The following is a 17,960-nucleotide window of genomic DNA, read 5'->3' on the forward strand; positions in this document are numbered from 1 at the left end:
TTCCTCTGTTGATCTCCATCAACTCTCTTGGAGCAAATAGTTCATTTGTTGTCTCCTGTCTTGGCATGAAACAGCTGATTGTCCCCACTCTTTTTAATCTGTATGTTTGACAAAGCTTTTCCAGTGTCTTAATGGCATGGAGCGCCAACTTTATCCCCCCATACTCCCAACTGAGCAAGTATTCCCTGAAAGGGGCTGTATTTAATGTGGTTGACTGTATAGGTTTGATGCAGAACAGCTTTGGGTGAAAAGCTTAAATTTGCTTCATGGTTTGAACTGATTGGGGTTAATCTAAAGGACCTGGATATAAAATAATTAGAATTTTTGTTATCTTAATTTCTTAATATTTCTATCCCTTCACCCTCCACCACATCCCCTCCGGTACCACCAGTCAGTGTTTTTTTTTTTTCTTCCCCTCTGGATGCTGTCTGTCCCCTCCTTCCCTGTCGTAGTAAAACAGTCCGCGCAGCGCAGAACAGCTCGCCGCCATGCAGACGCGCACAGTGGCTCGTATCCAACGCGCAGTGATCACCTTCTGTCCTGGCTGCTGCTGACTTCGCTGTCGTCTGTGAACACCGCGGCTCCTTCAGACCTGCACCTACTGAAAAACAAAAGCAGCCTGTTTTCAGACGGCTGTCTGTCTTTTTTTTGTTGTCTTTTTTAAATGAACGGCCGAGGACTCTGAGTTTATGTTATGAATTTATCACGCGTCTTCTCCCCTCGCTCGTAAGTTAAAGAGAGCATGACAATGGTGCATGGCTGGGTGATAGCAGCATAATGCGTTTTCGGATTTTCTTTTTTGACTTTTATGGAATGGGTTCTTTGCCAGAGCAGTCAAAGAAGGCTTCGGTTCCTTTTTTTTATTTTAAATGATCGACTTAAATAAATATCCATAGTTCCTGCCTGTGTGATGCTGAACCTCTGGTGCCTCATCCAGTCCACCTTTCCCCCCGTCAGCCGCTGCGCATCTCTAATTGGAGCGACACCGAGCATCTTTAAGTGATGGAGAACATCCACAGTAAGCTCTGACCACGCCGTCCATCAGCTCAGGCCAGTCTGCCACACGACGCTTCCACGCTTATTGGATGCTATTGCCTTTATTCACCTCGCCTACGGTGCGTCTTACCCGGTTTTAGGACCCCCCTCTCTCGCTTTTTTTTTTTTTTGGAAACAATGCCGGTGAACGCGCTGCCCCGAGGCGCCAGCAGCGGCATCAGCGGCCCGGGATCTCTTAGCCCGGCGTCGTTGTCCCGCAGCCTGTCCCGGCTGAGGGAATACCGCACACGGACGAGGATCATGCTGGCCCTGGGAGTCTCTCAGATGGTCCTGGGGAGTCTCATCCTGGCTGTCAGCTTCGCGGCTCTGGCGCTCACTACATCACCCAGAGTGCGGCACTCGTGTCCCTTCTGGGCAGGTTTCTCTGTGAGTACTAAAAAAAACCAAACGCAAAGCTTCCACATCCTGACTCAAGTTCTCATAGGGATCCAGTAGATCGTTCAATGGGAATTATACCGCAAGTAACAATATTTAAGTATTAACTGGGCTGGCATGCTTATTCTCAAGAAAAAGGGGTTTACATTCAGAATGATTAGAGATAGCAATTGCAGATAGATTATTAGACACACAGGTAATGAGAGGGAAGGATACATTAATCCTGCTGTATTTCTCATATTTCTGATTTTGGGTCCTGTAAATATTTTTGACCAGCATATCCTTTATTTTCTGCCAGAGAGCTGCATGGAGCAGGACGAGTCCATTAATTATAGAGGCAGTAGGGCATGAGTACAGGGGTGAGGGGAGGTCTGTGCCACAAGGGCCATCTGTGTATATGTGTGTGTGTTTTAGAATGAAGGAAAGCAATGCCTCTTTGTCTTAGTGCATGTGTGGGTGGGTATAGTTACAGGGGAACAGTGTGTAATCACAGGGGTCAGGGTTCAAAGGTCAGTGAACATTCTCCTTCAGTGCTTGGATGTGATTGGCTGAAGTCCTGTGCAGAGGGTGTTTAAGATCTGTCAGCTTGTTACACTTCGTCTTACTCTGTGTTATCTTTAGGCACTGAAATCAGATGCATTCTGACATTCAGGGGTTCTGCAACTAATGGGACCTGAAATACCACGTTTTTTATTTTTTAAGTCACTTAAATAACAAAATGTTATCCAGAATTGCCATCTAAAGATAAAAGTATGCAGTTACACGGAAAAAAAAGTGTTAGACCAAGCCTAATCGAACATTTCACTGAATCCTGACATTATTGCAACCATCTACTTTGGTTTTGATCAACAGATATGTGCTTCTTTTGACCATAAACCGCTTTTCTGAATTGTTTTTTTTTGGTCCTTGCAGCCGACAGAAAACAAGGAAAGCGGAAACATGGAGGAGAAATGTGAGAGCTGAAAGAGTTAGACCTAGAAAACTGGAGATGAACAGGATATACAAAGTCGACTTTAAAGAATGGGAAAGATTCCACACGCGACCTGAGAGATGCACATTTCCTCATTTCCTGTTGGATCAGATTGAACAAGGTGGCTAAAAAAAAGCTTCACTCAATGAAAAAGAAGGAATTATTTTCATAAAACAGCTATATAATGAACAAATAAATTACGATGTGCCTAACATTTTTTCATTCTGAGTCAGATGCATGCAACTCCCATTAACAAATTGTAAACCAGTTCAGAAAATGAAATATTTTACGAGTCGTTCAGCCATCAGGAGACCCTTTCAGAGTGGTGCAGTATGTATGTTTGAGGAAAATAAAACAGTGCTGTTGAACAGAGCTGCACAGTCAAGTGCTAAAAAAAAAATCTAATATCTCATTAGCAGCAACAATCACAGGCCACAGTGGTGGCAGCATCCAGTTAATGTTGTTGTGTCCAGCTCCCCATCTGGTGACTGGGGGAGAAAAATCTCCCCCAAATTACACATCAAAACTGCAAACTACTGAGAGTCTAATAATTTCCTAAATATCAGCGGTCTGGTGCGAATAATGCTTTAGTGCAAAAGTAAAAAAACAAAACATCTTAATCAGCTGAAATTAGAAACTCTCTGCTTCTCTGTGTAGATATTTTACCAGAATAAAACCAGTCCATACAAATATAAAAGGCTCATGTTGTGTTGTATTAGTAATCTCTGGAGATATCCTGTTTCTAATTTTAGGGGACCTATTGCCTTATTTCATTTCACAGTGTGAGCAAATGTGCTGCAGAAAAGAAGGCAATTTACCTGGATACCTGGATTATCCGTTACCATTGTAAAATCTAGTTACGGTTTTTATCTGGGTTGGACCTCCATGTGAAGCAGCACAATGACAAATCTTGGCGGGTTGACTGAGTGAATGCGGTTCATGAGACAGTTTAGAGCTGCACCTCGCGTTATGATGATGAACTGCGCTGGTAAGAATGGTGGCAACAAATGCGTAACTTATGCATAAGCATGTTTGTGTGCGTGTGTGTTTGCAGTCACCGTGGGACGTCATTAAGGATCTCAGTGTGAGGACTGGCATTGTGGGATTTCATCACAGTCGCAGCGAGCGAAAGCGTAATCTTTACTTCCTACACAGAGCAGTGACTGCTGAGCTCAGCGTGGCCGTTCTCTTTCTCCTCCATCAAACACTCACTCACACTTGCGCATTTAGAAACATGAACACACAGTTTCTGTCCGTATGTTTTGCATATCAACAGATCTGCCTCCTAGATCCCAATTTTTTACATTGAGGATAAAAAAACATTTTCCCCACACCTTTGATGTTCAGCGTCTTTTCTTGGAGAGCATTATATCACACTCAATAATCCTACAAATATCTTCCTCTTTCCATCAGCCAGTTAATACCACAAAACGTTTAGAAACGCCTCACTAATTACTGCGGCTCCTTATGTCTTTGTGATTTGGGTGAGGAATAGGCGAGGAAGGACTGCAACAATGGACAGTGCTAAAAGCTGGAGGCTGCACAAGGCTTGCTCAGCTGCAGCTTTACCTGTTGGCTCAGAGTCCTGCTGGGTTGCCAGGTTTTGTTCAGTATTTGATGCCAGTGTTACAGAGCGGTCCAAAAGGCTTCTGCAGCTGCCAGTAGCTGAAATGCACACAAAATTGCACTTTATCTTCCAGTTTAACAATGCTCACATGCACCCTACTTCTTTCTATGCTGTCTTTAAGAAGATGTTACAGCAGATATCTTTTACAGTGCAGACTTATTCGTTCTCAGATAATTTTATGTCTGTTCCCTCAACGCCTTAAGCAGGATTTTCTCCTTTATTTATACTCCGAATCCATCCTGGCTGTTTGAAAGAAGAAATTGTTGATTTTCTGTGTTTCTTTGCGTGCACCTTCTATCAGAGCAGCACTTTGAATACTCAAATCTACACATTGGGCTTGAGCACAAGCAGCTTTAGACAGTATTGTCGATATTACTTCTGTGGGAGCTTTTCTCTGCTCCGTTTCCAACATCAACCGTCAGCAAATTCTGCACTAATCTTCTCAAGTATGTGAACTTCTGTGTGTATTTTAAAAAATGGTGTACAGGGACTTATTATGTTATTGGCAAAGACCCATTTTGGAGTAAATTCAGCGGCATGAAAGCCATTTCATGACTGGTTGCCTAGGCGATCTGTTAGTCAACTATGTCTTTGTTTCCTGATGGTTGTTGGATAGAGAATAAATCCCGTTGTGATTCATCTTATTGCAAGTTTAATGAAGCTTTGCTTTCTGTTGTGCTATTAAACAGCCTGGTTGAAGAGCACTTGGTTTCAAACAATCCCACTGGTGAACCTTATTTGTGCAAAAAGCTACAGGTAGAAAAAACAGTTAAAAGGATTTTTAAATGGTGTGGTAGCTTACATTTTTTACCCTTGTGAGAAATGCCAGTTGACTATTTAAAAAAATAACAAAAAAAAAAACATTAAATTGCTGCCAGGATGTATTTGCTCACCCATCCAAAACATTGAGTTCAGGTCTTCCAATCACTTCTGTGGTAGCGAATAGTATAAAATCCAGCACATACAACAGTGTAGTTGTGAAATTTCCTCGCGACTAAATATTCAATAGTTAACTGTTGCTGGTATCATAACAATGTAGAAGCAATTAGACCTTGTGGCTTCTAAACCTTGTGAACAGTCTTCCTGGTAGAGCTGAACTTATTACATCTGAAAGCATCAAATACAATAGCTGTGTGAATACTTTTTGCAATATAGCATATTTATGAAATCCTTTTGGCATTGCACTTTCTGGATTTCTGCTTGTGTAGGTTGGTACTGTCAAAGTCGTCTTTGTCTCACACCCATGCCACTATGACATTTCTTGTCAGGATATGTGGTTTAGCTTCACAACACAAATGAAATGCATGAAGTAACGTCTGAAATACTGAGAAGATGAAGAAAAGATTTTCTAGATGCAAGGCCAAAGGGACTATTCTTTCCATTATTTGTCCCTGGGAATGAATGATCACTGGCAAATGAAAAGGATGAGCTCCGAGCCCTGACAAGGCAGAGCAGATCTGTTGAGAATTTATACATGTCACCAAAACACAGCTGCAGAAAAATGTTCCTGACTTCGATTCCTTTCTGTTCAGTTCTGAATAATAAAGGTTTTGCACTCCATCTTTAGTTCAGGTGGTGTAATCATTCTACTGAGAAGAAGCATTCCTGTATGTGAGACAATGAAATGTTAGCTGTGAGTTATTCAATGTAATGAAGGTAATGTATTAATTCGCAAATAAGTAATTATTTGCAAATTTACACTTTTGCTAAAGTTTAGGATGTTTTATTGCAGTTACTGTTGCTGTAATACATTATTTATTCACACATGTCTTTCCTATTCATTTGTAATTATTCTCTTTGGAACGCCTGTCAATGAATATGGTGGAACAGTGTTTAAAAGCAGAAAATGCAGAAAAATATGTTGTCAAAATATGTTATCAATGGATTTGCATTGCTTCGGTTCACTGCAGGTTTGAAAACACTATTCAGATTTTTGATGAGATCCATTTTGTTGTTTGTGTGTTTCACATAGCAACTGCAATGCGACCGTAAGCATGCATGTCATTTCTGAAATTGTTGCCAACAAAATTATGATTAACTTTGCCATTTGGTGTCTGCTGAGACATTTCTAAATGCTGTAAGAATAAGACTTTTACTTTCATAACTGTAGTGACAGGAAGTAGCACTCTAAAGTGCTGCGCCTGTAGAGTCGTTTCAGGGAGAAACGTGACCTGCAGGTCTAGTTTTGGCTGCAGAAAGAAACACCATTTATCTGCTATGTTCCTCTGAGCCATTGGTTTTCCAGCAAGCTGGTGTGAATTATCATTAATTAACTGACTTATTAGGCCCATGCAGTTTCCTGGCAACAGGTCTTAAGTCTAAGCACACTAACACAATGGTAGCACTCACACATAAGTGTAATCCACAGCATGGATTTGGAGAGTTGTCATGATTTCTGGTGAAAAAGCTCTCTGTCTGTTTCATGTTGTGAATCGGGACATGTTTGTCAGGAAAGTTGACATAATATTCTTTAAAAGTGCTGCGCCTGTAGAGTCGCTCATGATTCAGAACATCAAAGCAGGCAGATGAAAGAAGTGTTAACGTTGCGTTCAGTCAGCTTCTCTCTGCCTCTAGACTGAGTAGGAGCAGTTCCACCCCGGTGTCAAGTTAGTGCGATACTTTGACTTTCCAATCAAACTCCTAATTTTTAGAACATGACTACCTAGTTGATATCACTGTGCTCTACTTTAACCGATAAAAATCTACACATATGGATCTGAGAGAAACATTTTTCATCTTAAAGTGCCACACTTCTCAATAGTTCTGAATCCTTTACATCCCATTTAAAGGTTTAAATATGAGTTTAAATGTCTACAACAGCTTAAACCATATGCTTTAGATTTGGAACCAGCAGCAAAGAAATAGCTGTTGGAAACAGGACGGATGATAAAAGAACAGACAGGTTAATCTTGGCAATAAAAGTTCCTGTCAACAGGGTGTTGACACACAAAGCTTCAATTGTGCAACTTCACATCTGTCAGGACAGAAAATAGCTGGTTGTCATGTTTGTAAAGAGCATACAATATAAGTACCCTGTCATAACCTTGAAACCTGTTATTAATAGGAAGACCTACTCTGTCTGCCTCACACAGAAAGAACACAGTGTAAGTGCGTGCAATCCGATGCCGGGCAGTCAAATACACACAAATGTAACCTTTCATGAATTTGGGTCTTATTGCTCTGACACATAAAAGTCATGTTATGATTATAAATTGTCAAGCTGTAGATCACTTATACACAAACTACCACCTTCTACTTACTAACCACAGTAAATTTAATTCATCATTAGGAAAGTTAAGATTCAGGAGACACAGCCGTGTTAACTGATGATGTTTCTTAAATCTTTTGACAGTCATAAACATGTTTTGATGTAGATTGTTTTGAACACTGATTTGCATTTTAATCCAAGTGGAGATGTTTCTTCTTTAAAAGTCTCTGCAAACAATAACGCATGGAGAACAAAGAGTGGAGCATACAAATTATGTAAGACCCTGGGTTTTTTATTTGTGAGAAAACCCCAAAATGTTACATTTATCTTACCAACATATCACTATGCAAAAATGTTCAATTAACCCCTCATTAATTCATACTCATTGATCTTCTTGTCATCTTAAATCAACTAACCTGCATCCAGAGTATAAATGGTAATCAAATTGTGAACTGGTGCCAGGATCCACCCACAACTACTGTGATGCGTCACATGTCTAGAACATGACGTTTGAGGTTGACTGGCTGCACTGAAGCTTGTTAGCCGACAATTGGATTTGGAAACATTTCGGTGCAGCTGTCAATAACAAAAACACAGCATCCTCTATCCATAACCTGTGTACGTAAAGCTGAAAATAATACATTTTGTTATCAGTGGGATGGTAGGAAGCTGGAACAAATAGTGGTGTAGGAGCTTGTTCTATGCGGGTCAGCTGTAGATGTGTCTGGGTGATGAATCTACTGCCTATATATGCCTGTATGTCTAAAGCACGCTGCATTTGTTGTGTCTTTGAAAACCTGCAGCTATCTCTTAGGACCAACAAAGATCTGCTTGGTGTCAAGGTCACCTGGTTTTGTCCCAAACCACAAGTTCAAATATTTGTCTCAAAACCATTTCACTCCCAGATAGGAGCATTGCTCTGAAAGTCATTGTAGGTCAAGCAGATTCTGTGAAACGTGTACTTGTTTGAAGCAAGGCAGTCATAATGTAATTTCCACGCACTGGTATAAAATATTTCCCCTCCTCTGTAATTCTGAGCTTACACACCAACGCTGGGGTATGTAACTTTTATAAAATGATAGTTTTTTTTTTAAACATATTTGTTAAAAGTGTAAGTACTATGTCAGGTAAGCGTAGCATGAGGCGGATGATCTGTGAAAAAATCAAGCTCCGCTGCCTTCTCCCAGTCCTCTGGCTCCTATATGCAGAAATACACAGCTTGGTCAGAAAAAGACAGTCAGAATCAGGAGGACTGTCTTAGTGCTGTCAATCAGGCACTAAGTCAGGGTACATGCTGCCCACACCCTCCCCATTGCTCTCTGCTATGCTCCATCTAGTTTTCCACAATGCAGCCTGCCATGAATTCTCAGCCTATTTATCATGGCCACATAAACAGTTTTCCTGTAACTATACATTGTTTCTCCACCACACATTGAGCATCATACACAAGGGTGATTGACAGCACCTTCCTCCTTTGATTGGTTATATCTGATCAAGCCAAGCAGTGTATTTCTGCAGAAGGCAATAGAAGCACTGGCCCATATTATGTCATCATGACACAGTGACAGTTGAAACAAACGTAAAAATAACATTTTTTCTATATAAAAGTTACATGTTGCCGTTTGGAAATGACTACATTTCATATGTTGAAATTTAATTATCGTGTTTTACTTTTGAACCTTCACGCACTACATTAGGACTCACAGTAACCAAGCTGATAAAAAATATATTATAACTCTTTAGGCTTTGAGCTATTTTTGAAAATCTCATTTAAACAGACGCAATTAAATTTTCTCAGCAAGCGCTGCACGAGCTGGGGTGAAATCGAACAATCGTAATGCTCTCAGGGTTTGACTCAAACCTTTACTCTTTTATTTATATCAACAATTTAAATATGAGCCTTACAGAGTATTACTGGGAATTGGGGGAATTTCAAACAATCATTTTTAGAGGAGAGTCAGAGTTGATCATTTTTACTCTTTGTCTCCTGTTTGACAGCAGTTTCTTTTATTGTATCTCAGTCAGATCTTTACATTACCTGGCTGGATCACAAGGTTTGTCCAGCAGAGCAGGAAAGGAATCATTATAAGACTTGACATAAAGCCCCCCCCCCCTTTGTTGCTTGGATGTTGCCATTTATTCCCAGCTGTCAATGGAGGAACGTGGTTCCTCGCCTGCTGTACTCATCTTGTCAGCCCAGATTAAATGGAGAGTGTGGTCAGCAGAGACCGCTCTGGGTCCCGGCTGGTCTGCCCTGTCTTAAATCTCATCCCGATCAGCTAATAGCCGCCATCAGTTATGTGTCTCTTGTTTACTTCCATATTGCCTTTACTCCAGCTGATTGTAGTTTCTCTCTCTCCGTGACTTTCCTCTTGTGTTTAAAGTTGAGGTTGAGGTGCGGTGATGTCATGTAGTTTTCAGCACTCTGGCCATCCTGAGGTGTTGCAGAGCTGCTGTAATTCACTCCCCTTCTGGACCTTTCTGTAATAAGTAAGGAGGCACTCAGCCTGCTGCTGCTGATTACTCTGAGGACCCTCCAGTACATCCTGCCCCCACTCCACTGCCACCAGTCAGCACCATGATGGGGAAAGGAACAGGGCGTCCTAGCTGCCTTTTCACACACACACACACACACACCCACACACACACAAAATGGGCTATAACATTTCAAGGTGTCAACTTAATTTCATTGCTTTTGTGCCGGGTCTCTGCTGTTGGGCATTCAGATGATTCTAGACTCTGGGTTTTATCACTTTTATTTTTATGTATTTCCTCACCTATTGTTCTTTGCTTGCATGCTTTTTTGTTAGATGTTGTCTCTCTGCATGCTGTAATTATCACAGCAAGGAAGCAGCATGGCTCAGTACCTTATCAGGCAGAACATTTCCTTTTGAACCGAACAGAAATATGAAATGCCTGGAATTTTTCCAACAACATTGACAGCATTCACCTTGGCTTTTGTTGTGCAATATGAATGACATTTTCCAGCAAACAAAGCCCGTATTACGCAGTACATAGCGGTGAGACTCTGATGCGGAGTGAGCCTGATTGTATAGGCTAAGAGGATGGGAGGATAAGCACTTCTCTGAAATTACTTTGAGCTGCATCAGTCCAGTTTTACATTGTTGCAGTTGACAATGAGATGCTCAGTGGAGTTTTTAAACCACAACATACACAACAGCAGAAATGAATTATTTTCACTACAGAATATTCAGATTTTAATGATTTACTTTGCTTTTAGCAACCAATGAATATCCTCAGCTATTTAAAAGGCCAAATTTGAGAAGCAGGAATTTTCTCTCATGAATTTGCATGAAAAAAAGCCCCAAATAAATATGAATATGACAGGATCCCCACTCTAAATGAAATTCACAATATTCATTGTTTTACAAAAGATTAAATTTTTAAGCCAAATTCTGTGCCCTCAAAATATTATCATTCCCTAAAGTTATCATTTCTGCTTTTGCCTGGCTTAATACATTTAAAGTAGGTTATTTTTTTATTATTTGAAGGGCTATTTAAAGATATCAGACTAATATAACCCATATAAGTACTTTGCACATTGATGTGTTTCTGCAAACACACCAATGGAAATAGTCTTTTGTATTCAAAGACCACCGAATGCAAGCACACAAAAAAAGGTGCCATTATGCACCATTTTGATCTTTGAAGTGTGAAAGTGGCTGATGTGTGATGAAAGCTGCAGGTTTTCCGTTTTTCTGGCCGCTACGAGACCTGACACTGTTGGCTGCAGATGTGGCTGCGAAGACAAAGAGGAAGATGGGGGTCATGCGTTGGGGTAGACGGCTCCATGTTTTGAATGCATGATCCGTTTTTATGTGCACGCATGGCAGATTTTCTTTCTCATAAATCCTCCATTGGCTCCATTGTTCTCTGGTGTTAGTCTGACCCAGAGATGTGTCAGACAGAATGCTTGATGCTGCACCTCTTTGCAAGCAGCTTCAACCACGCTGCGAGCGCGTCTGCATGCAGACTATTTAATAGAAAAGGCCAACAAGGTTGAAGTGAGCTCAAAGAAAATGAAGAGGCAACACACGACGACCAGAAGCAACACTGTAGGAATTCCCGTGTTGTTTTTAAGATGCATTGAGAGATAATAGAAACAATGAACAATAGAGGATGGAAATATTCAACACCCGGGTGCATTTATTCTACCAACCCATTCATGAAAAACCTAACAGGATATCATAGCTCTGTATAGGAAGATCCCCGTCTTTTATTTGTGCTGATGGGAGATTTTCAGTCCTCTGTGAAGACATAGACATCTGTTTGCTCCCTCTGACTATAACCCGAGCAAAGTTGTTTAAAGAGGTTTATCTTTAATAAAGAGCTTGTGGTAGCATGTTGTAACAGGTCGACATCAGTGTTAAGGTCTGATAGCAGGCATCAGACAGGCATATGGGGCTTTTGTTGATGCGTTTGACTTCTATCCGTTACCTTTAGTTGAGCTTTAACTCCTTCCTGGCTCAACAAAGCTGACTGAGGACCATCCCTGTTGCTTTTTGTAGCTGATCAATGGAAAAGCCCGCTGACTGGGGCCTCTCTTTGTTCTATGATTAGCAACCAGGATTGTGCGGGGTGGTGCTTTTGTGAGGGTATAAATGACGGAGGGGGAGTCACAGGTGTGTGGATGAGTATCGCTTTTTATTCATGTGACTGTTGGGCCTCAGGATTAAAGTTTCATCAAAGCTGGTCAAAGTGGTTTTCTGTTTGTCTGGGAAGACACAGACACTTCAATTTATCAGGAAGCTGGGGAGGAAGAGATAATGAAATATTTCTTTACCTTTCTTCTGTTTTGGGACCTTAAAAATAAATTAGGGAGCTTAAATCAATTGTGAAAAACTGGCCTAAAACCAGGTCATAATTCTTTCATGTGGAAAGTATGACACCAAAGTTAGCATCTGTTTTGTAGTTGTTAGTTTAGCAGGTAAACTACTTACCAATTTCTTTTGCACTCATTTTGCAATCATATCCCGACTTTTTAAATAATATTTATCTAAACTGTAATTTAAGAAAAAATGTATGTTATCACTGGTGAAACCTGTGGATTGGAGACATGGAAATTTAAGATAAATTGCTCAGGTTCAAGGGTCAAACCTGTAACAGAAAGTAATGGCATAAAAAAAGGTCATCAGATCAGAGGGAGCTTTTGTCATTCAGTAGACAACACACACTATAGGGGAATTTTTCTGCCATAATCCAAGAGAACACATTTTCAGTCTGAAAGCAGGATTTCATGTCTATTGTTCTCAAAACATTTAATACTTTTGCTTACATTTTTATTTTGAAAGCAGGACGTCATGTCTTCCTTCTCAAAACTTGTAATGCTTGTACTCAAAACTTCTCCTCGCTCTCAGACTTAGTCTTTGCTCGGGCACTCTGCTTGCTTTTGGAAATACCGACACCTGGCAACCTCTCAGCCAATAGAATGAAAGTGTTGTACTGGGTGTGTTTGGTTCCTTCTAGTGGGTGTGCCTGTGTGGCTACTTTTGATTGTAGCAACTTGCACCACCTACTGGATGTAGGGAGTTGGTTGGGTGAACAAACTCCTGCCTACGATCAGAAGGCTGTTGGCGATCAGTAGATCACTGCTGTCGGATGTTTAGTGTACTACGGAGCAGAAAGCTGATGTTGTTGTTTCTCCCTAAGATTCAGTGGGTGGCACGGGTTGCTACAATCGACAGTAGCCACACAGGCACACCCACTAGAAGGAAACAAGCACACCCAGTACAACACTTTCATTCAATAGGCTGAGACGTTGCCAGGCGACTGTGCCAAAAGGCGTTTACAAAAGCAAGCAGAGACTAAGTCTGAGCGCAAGGAGAAGTTTTGAGTACAATCATTACAAGTTTGGAGAAGAAAGATATGTTATCAAAATAAAAATGTAAGCAAAAGTATTAAAGGTTTTGAGAACAAAAGACATGAAATCCTGCTTTCAGACTGAAAATGTGTGCTCTTGGATTATGGCAGAAAAATTCCCCCATACACACAAAGAGAGACACACACACACAAAGAGCAAAACACATCATTCAGCATCTGGCACTGATCAGATTTGTCACCCGACGCATAATGTAGTCACCGCGACCTCCCAGTGGAGTCCAGCAGCATCATCTTAAAGCAATTCTTCATGTTAATAACCTGAGTTATGTCTTTCCTTGAGGTTTCCTGCTCTTCGGTTGTTTCATCCGTACAGACGGGGCGAGCTGAACCAAGACAGACCAATAAGTTAATCACTGGCTGTTTAGTCTGAGAGTCAGTTTGAGTTAAACCAGTAAAGTTGATTGAGAAAGGGGTTAAATTTACATAGCTCGAGTGTGCAATTCATTGAAGTGAAAGCTTTACAGAAAAGATAGATTGTTTTGTTTTCTGCGTCTTTTAGTATCTGCTGGTTTTCTTCATTCTGAAATCACATCTCAGAATTTTAGAGGAATCATTATTTTCTTCCTGTGTTTTGCTAGAAGGATTCGTACTAAATGCTAATTTATCTCAAACATTCCTGAGGGAAAGTGGCTTGTTGTTTGCTGTTTTTCCTCCTAATTTGCTAGTTGATGTATTCTTTCTTTTTATTGCTGTTTTTTTTTTATTGGTCATAAAATAAAGAACGAAACCAATTAAATCTGTAGTAAAATTGAAAGTGAATGTGTACAGACATTTATCCTATGCTGCAGGGAATAGCTGGTATGTAGGAGTTTGCTCAGCTTGAAGCGGGCCAGCTGCCTCCCCAGGCCAGGATCTCCTCCCTCAGGTTGATATTTCAGCTCACTCCTCCTCTGCAGCTCGGAGTGTTTCTCTTGGCATGGTTTCAGCTCAGTTTGCATGCCTCATCCCTCAGCTACGCTCTCATAATATTCCTCCTTTTGATCTGACTTCCTAACCGTTTCAGTCCCTGGTGGTTATGTCTCTGTAGATGCTGTGGCTGTTGGAGTGTGAGCCCCTCTGAGATTGAATTTTTCAGTTTTTTGACGAGGGATGGTGAGGGTGTTCCTCTCTGACAAGCTCTTCAAGCTGAAACGTTGCATTTAAAATCTTTTTTCATCTGTAACCAAAGCCTAATCAGAATTTCTATCATTTTCTTGCCTCTATTTTTAAATAGGGCTATATCGCTTCTTAAACCTATAGGAGCAAAGCATTTGTAGTTTAAGAAACTGACTCCTCCTTCTGCTCAGAGTCTATCAATATCACAGCACTGCAGTGCGAAACCTAAAAATATGCTGCCTATGAGCTTTTTTTCTGTACAGTCCAACTGTGCTTAGTAAGCAAGGACCTGAGCCAGGAATCCCTCTGTATAAGAAACCCAAATCTGTATGCAATTTACAGCTCAAACAATTAGTTGACTGTTAGCAGGGGCTTAGTTTATTTACTTATTGTTGTTTCATTTTCTAAGCAAAAACATGGAAACTTTCAATTTCTGCTCCATTTACAGTTTTACAAAATTGCAAAACTAGGTTGAATTAGTCATGAAGCACCTCCATATGATCTTATATGTTCAGAATGTGAACATTTCATGAAAACACACAACATCTTCTGTGGATGAGATGCACCGAAATCAACACTGCTTAAAATGAGGGCTGAATATTATTAGGAAACTTAAGATTTGCAATATTATTGTTATTGTTGATAATATAAATTAACCTGAGTTTTCCTCGATATTAAATTCTTTCCAATATTTCCACTGTTTCCAATACCTACCTTGAGCTCAGAACTGAGTTTTCTATCAGATCTGGAAATAAAAAACTGTGGCCAAGTCCTTGGCAATCATAACTTTTATGCAAACTTGAATTATTATAGGCAACTAAATATTGCATGCAATATTTAATTATGGCATTACACATATTGACATTGCAATGATGATTGCACTTCAGTACATTGTTCAGCTTTACACAAAATGTGTTTGTGATTAAGCTTCAGCAACTTCATTTAATATAATTTAGAGCTGAAAAAACCCATCCTGAATAAGAAGTCAATCAAACTCCAGGTCAGTAGAGATACCAATATGACCAAGCAATTTGTTGCATTCTGATAGTGAGGTTTATGCAGTCCATTTTTAAATTATGTTGTGGTGCTTCAATGACTGTGATCAGGTAGAAGACATGCAGTAAATGTCCCAAAGTTGGGAATTAAATCCCGGACATGGAGGCTATTGGCAGACCAATCTGGCACCTGCTCTACAACCACACACCTTTATACAGTCTTTTCTTAATTCCTCTGAGTTTTTGCTGGTGTTACTCTAACAAATATAGTAGAACAGACAAAAATAAAAACTTTTATTCCACAAAAAGCCACCTTTTGAAACTAGGACAAATAACTACAGAACCAGAAGCTGTGTAGTTGCTCCAGGCGACTTTTCCGCATTAAAGAGTGGTTATTGTGGCAGCAGCAGATAGTTACTTGTTTCCAGTTGTTGAATGTGGTGTGAGTACAGAAGAGGGATGTATGTGTGTCGATTTATTCTCTGTTATCTGCATGAAGGAGATTAGGGTTAAAGACGAAGCCAGTGTAAGAGGGAGAAGGAGCCTGTAGCTCATGATGATCAGAACGACAAGAGGATCATCACAGACAAAATCACAGAGAGACTGCTGGAGAGTGAGCAAGAAATATGAAAGCAACAGAACAACAAGGAGCTCACAGAAGAGCAACTTGTGTTAGCGGAGCAAAGATTGAGAGAGAGGCAGAAATGTTTTTGGTGGAAGTGAGTCACAGCTGCAACTCAGTGGAGTAATGAGTCTGACCACATCGCTTGGTTCTGGATTCCTCTCATTAGCTGGAACCGGGTGACACAAAACTCTGTTTTGACAAGCCTAGTTTATCTGGGTGGGGGTGTGTTTGGGTGTCTTAGTGTGTGGAGGGCCGCACGCCACACCTCTTTTTTTTTTTCCAGGGTCCTGAAGGTGGTTTGTCTGGACAGGATAATAAGTGTGAAGCCTTGTCTTTATTCTGCACCATCTTTGCTATGACTCACTATTTTTCAGTTTGATTATATGCCCTCTCCATCCTGTACTCTGATAAAACTGAGAGATATTTCTTTAGTGGAGAAACACTCCATCCTACTGATGTGCATCCTCTTGCTGAACAATCACTCCATGAAGTTCTTGTGCCATCCTCCATTTCTTCATATTTGCTTTGAATGAGTTCTAATCATTTTGACAGTGGTATGGAGTAATGTCTATGCAGTATTTATGAAGGTTTTCTGTGTTGTTTTATGCTCTCCAGCTTTTTCTACACTGCCTCACTATTTTCACAAGAAAGGTGATGGTTTCCAGAACCAGGGGTTTGTTGTCTGCACACAGCAGTGGGTTTAGATACAAGCAATACTTTGTCCAGAGCAACACTTTTGCTGGACCACATAATTGCTAAAAATATAAAAGAAACAAGTCATTAGAAAGACAGAAGTAGTAAAGTATAGGGTAGGTGCTCGTTTGAGGATCTCATTGAAGAATTCGGTCCTTAGAGTCTCGTCAAGATTGCCAAGGATGCTCCAGTAGTACTCAGTCGGTTATTCCACCATAAGGGAAAGATGAATGAAGAGTCTGGGTTGTCCTGAGCTTGGTGTAAACATTGTTAGCCAACAATTCCTTGTGGACTGACGAGACCAAGTCGTAACATTAGCCATTGTAGGAGCATCCAAGAAGATGGAAGCCATTCCATTAAAAGAATATCGGTGAATTGAATTTGATGTAGACAGCTAAGGGTTTCATCAAGTCAGTAGTTGATCATAAGCTGCACCAGGAGCTGGTGAGTGTGTTGGGTAATGTACAGTGAAATTCTTCTTACATTTCAAAAAGCAAAGCAGCACAATCAAACTTTAAAGGTCAGCTTGTCCACTTTTGCGGAGCAAGACATAAGGATTCAGTTTTGATGCAGATATTGTGGTATATGTTCAGTCTGGCTGGAAAGACAAGCAGTTTAATTTCAGAGAGTTTTTTTTTTCAGAGATTAGCTTTTAATTTGTCAGAGACAATGCGAGATTTGTGCTGAGACTGTGTGGTCATCCAGTGGGAATGACAGAGAGAGTTGAGTATCATCAGCATAACAGTGGAACGAGAAGCCATGTGACGGCCATTGAAAGCTCAATAATAATGAAACACAAGAAGTTTGGTGTAAAATGGTAACTGGTCCTCTTATCTACTGAAAGTCTCAATTTCTCTCATAAACTTTCACCCAGAATGAACTCCAGACCAGTTGTAGCATATTATAGAAAATAGTTTGAAAATTTATTTTCACCTTGCAACTTTCCTCTGTTTTCACTATTTTTTGTCACTTGTATTTTTTGGTGTGTCTGTAAACAAAGAGATTTCTTTCAGTGCAACCTGGCATGACTCAGTAGGATTTTTGAAATTGTAACCTGCTGGTCACAAATCAGGGTTGATCAGTTTGAAAATTGGGTGATCTCACTCACTGTGCAATTCTAGATAGTAGTTTAAATTGAACCTGAATGCCATGTTTATTTAAAATCTCACTGTTTTACAATAACCCTTCTATATTACTCGTAAATCTGTTAGTTCATGGGGTCAGACCTATAGAAGGTTAAACATTACACTTTTTAAGTTGTGGATAACACTTCATGTAATGACTGTATTTTCCTTTAGAGCATTCCATCCACAGTGAAGTGTTTGTGAATAAGTTGATCTGAGCACATGAAAGCAGACTTTGTCCATTTATGTATGACTAACACCCCCAGTGTCTTTGAACATCTGGACTCCTGG

The 17,960-nt window shown here is 40.3% G+C and overlaps 1 protein-coding gene across 3 annotated transcripts in view; it reads left to right on the plus strand.

Annotated features, from left to right (window-relative positions):
* Nucleotides 1-465: 465 nt before the first annotated feature.
* fam189a1 (family with sequence similarity 189 member A1) overlaps nt 466-17,960 on the plus strand; it is a 92,159-nt gene continuing 74,664 nt past the window's right edge. For 2 of the 3 annotated variants that reach the window (XM_023332648.1, XM_023332649.1), the window contains exon 1: nt 466-1,422. In XM_023332648.1, the coding sequence (XP_023188416.1) occupies nt 1,174-1,422 (249 nt within the window). In that variant the 5' untranslated portion in view covers nt 466-1,173. Of the gene's footprint in view, nt 1,423-2,343; nt 2,523-17,960 lie in introns of all 3 variants that reach the window. The other variant, XM_023332650.1, reaches the window with a different exon arrangement.

Source organism: Xiphophorus maculatus, chromosome 4, assembly GCF_002775205.1.
Source record: "Xiphophorus maculatus strain JP 163 A chromosome 4, X_maculatus-5.0-male, whole genome shotgun sequence".
Taxonomy (NCBI): Eukaryota; Metazoa; Chordata; class Actinopteri; order Cyprinodontiformes; family Poeciliidae; genus Xiphophorus; species Xiphophorus maculatus.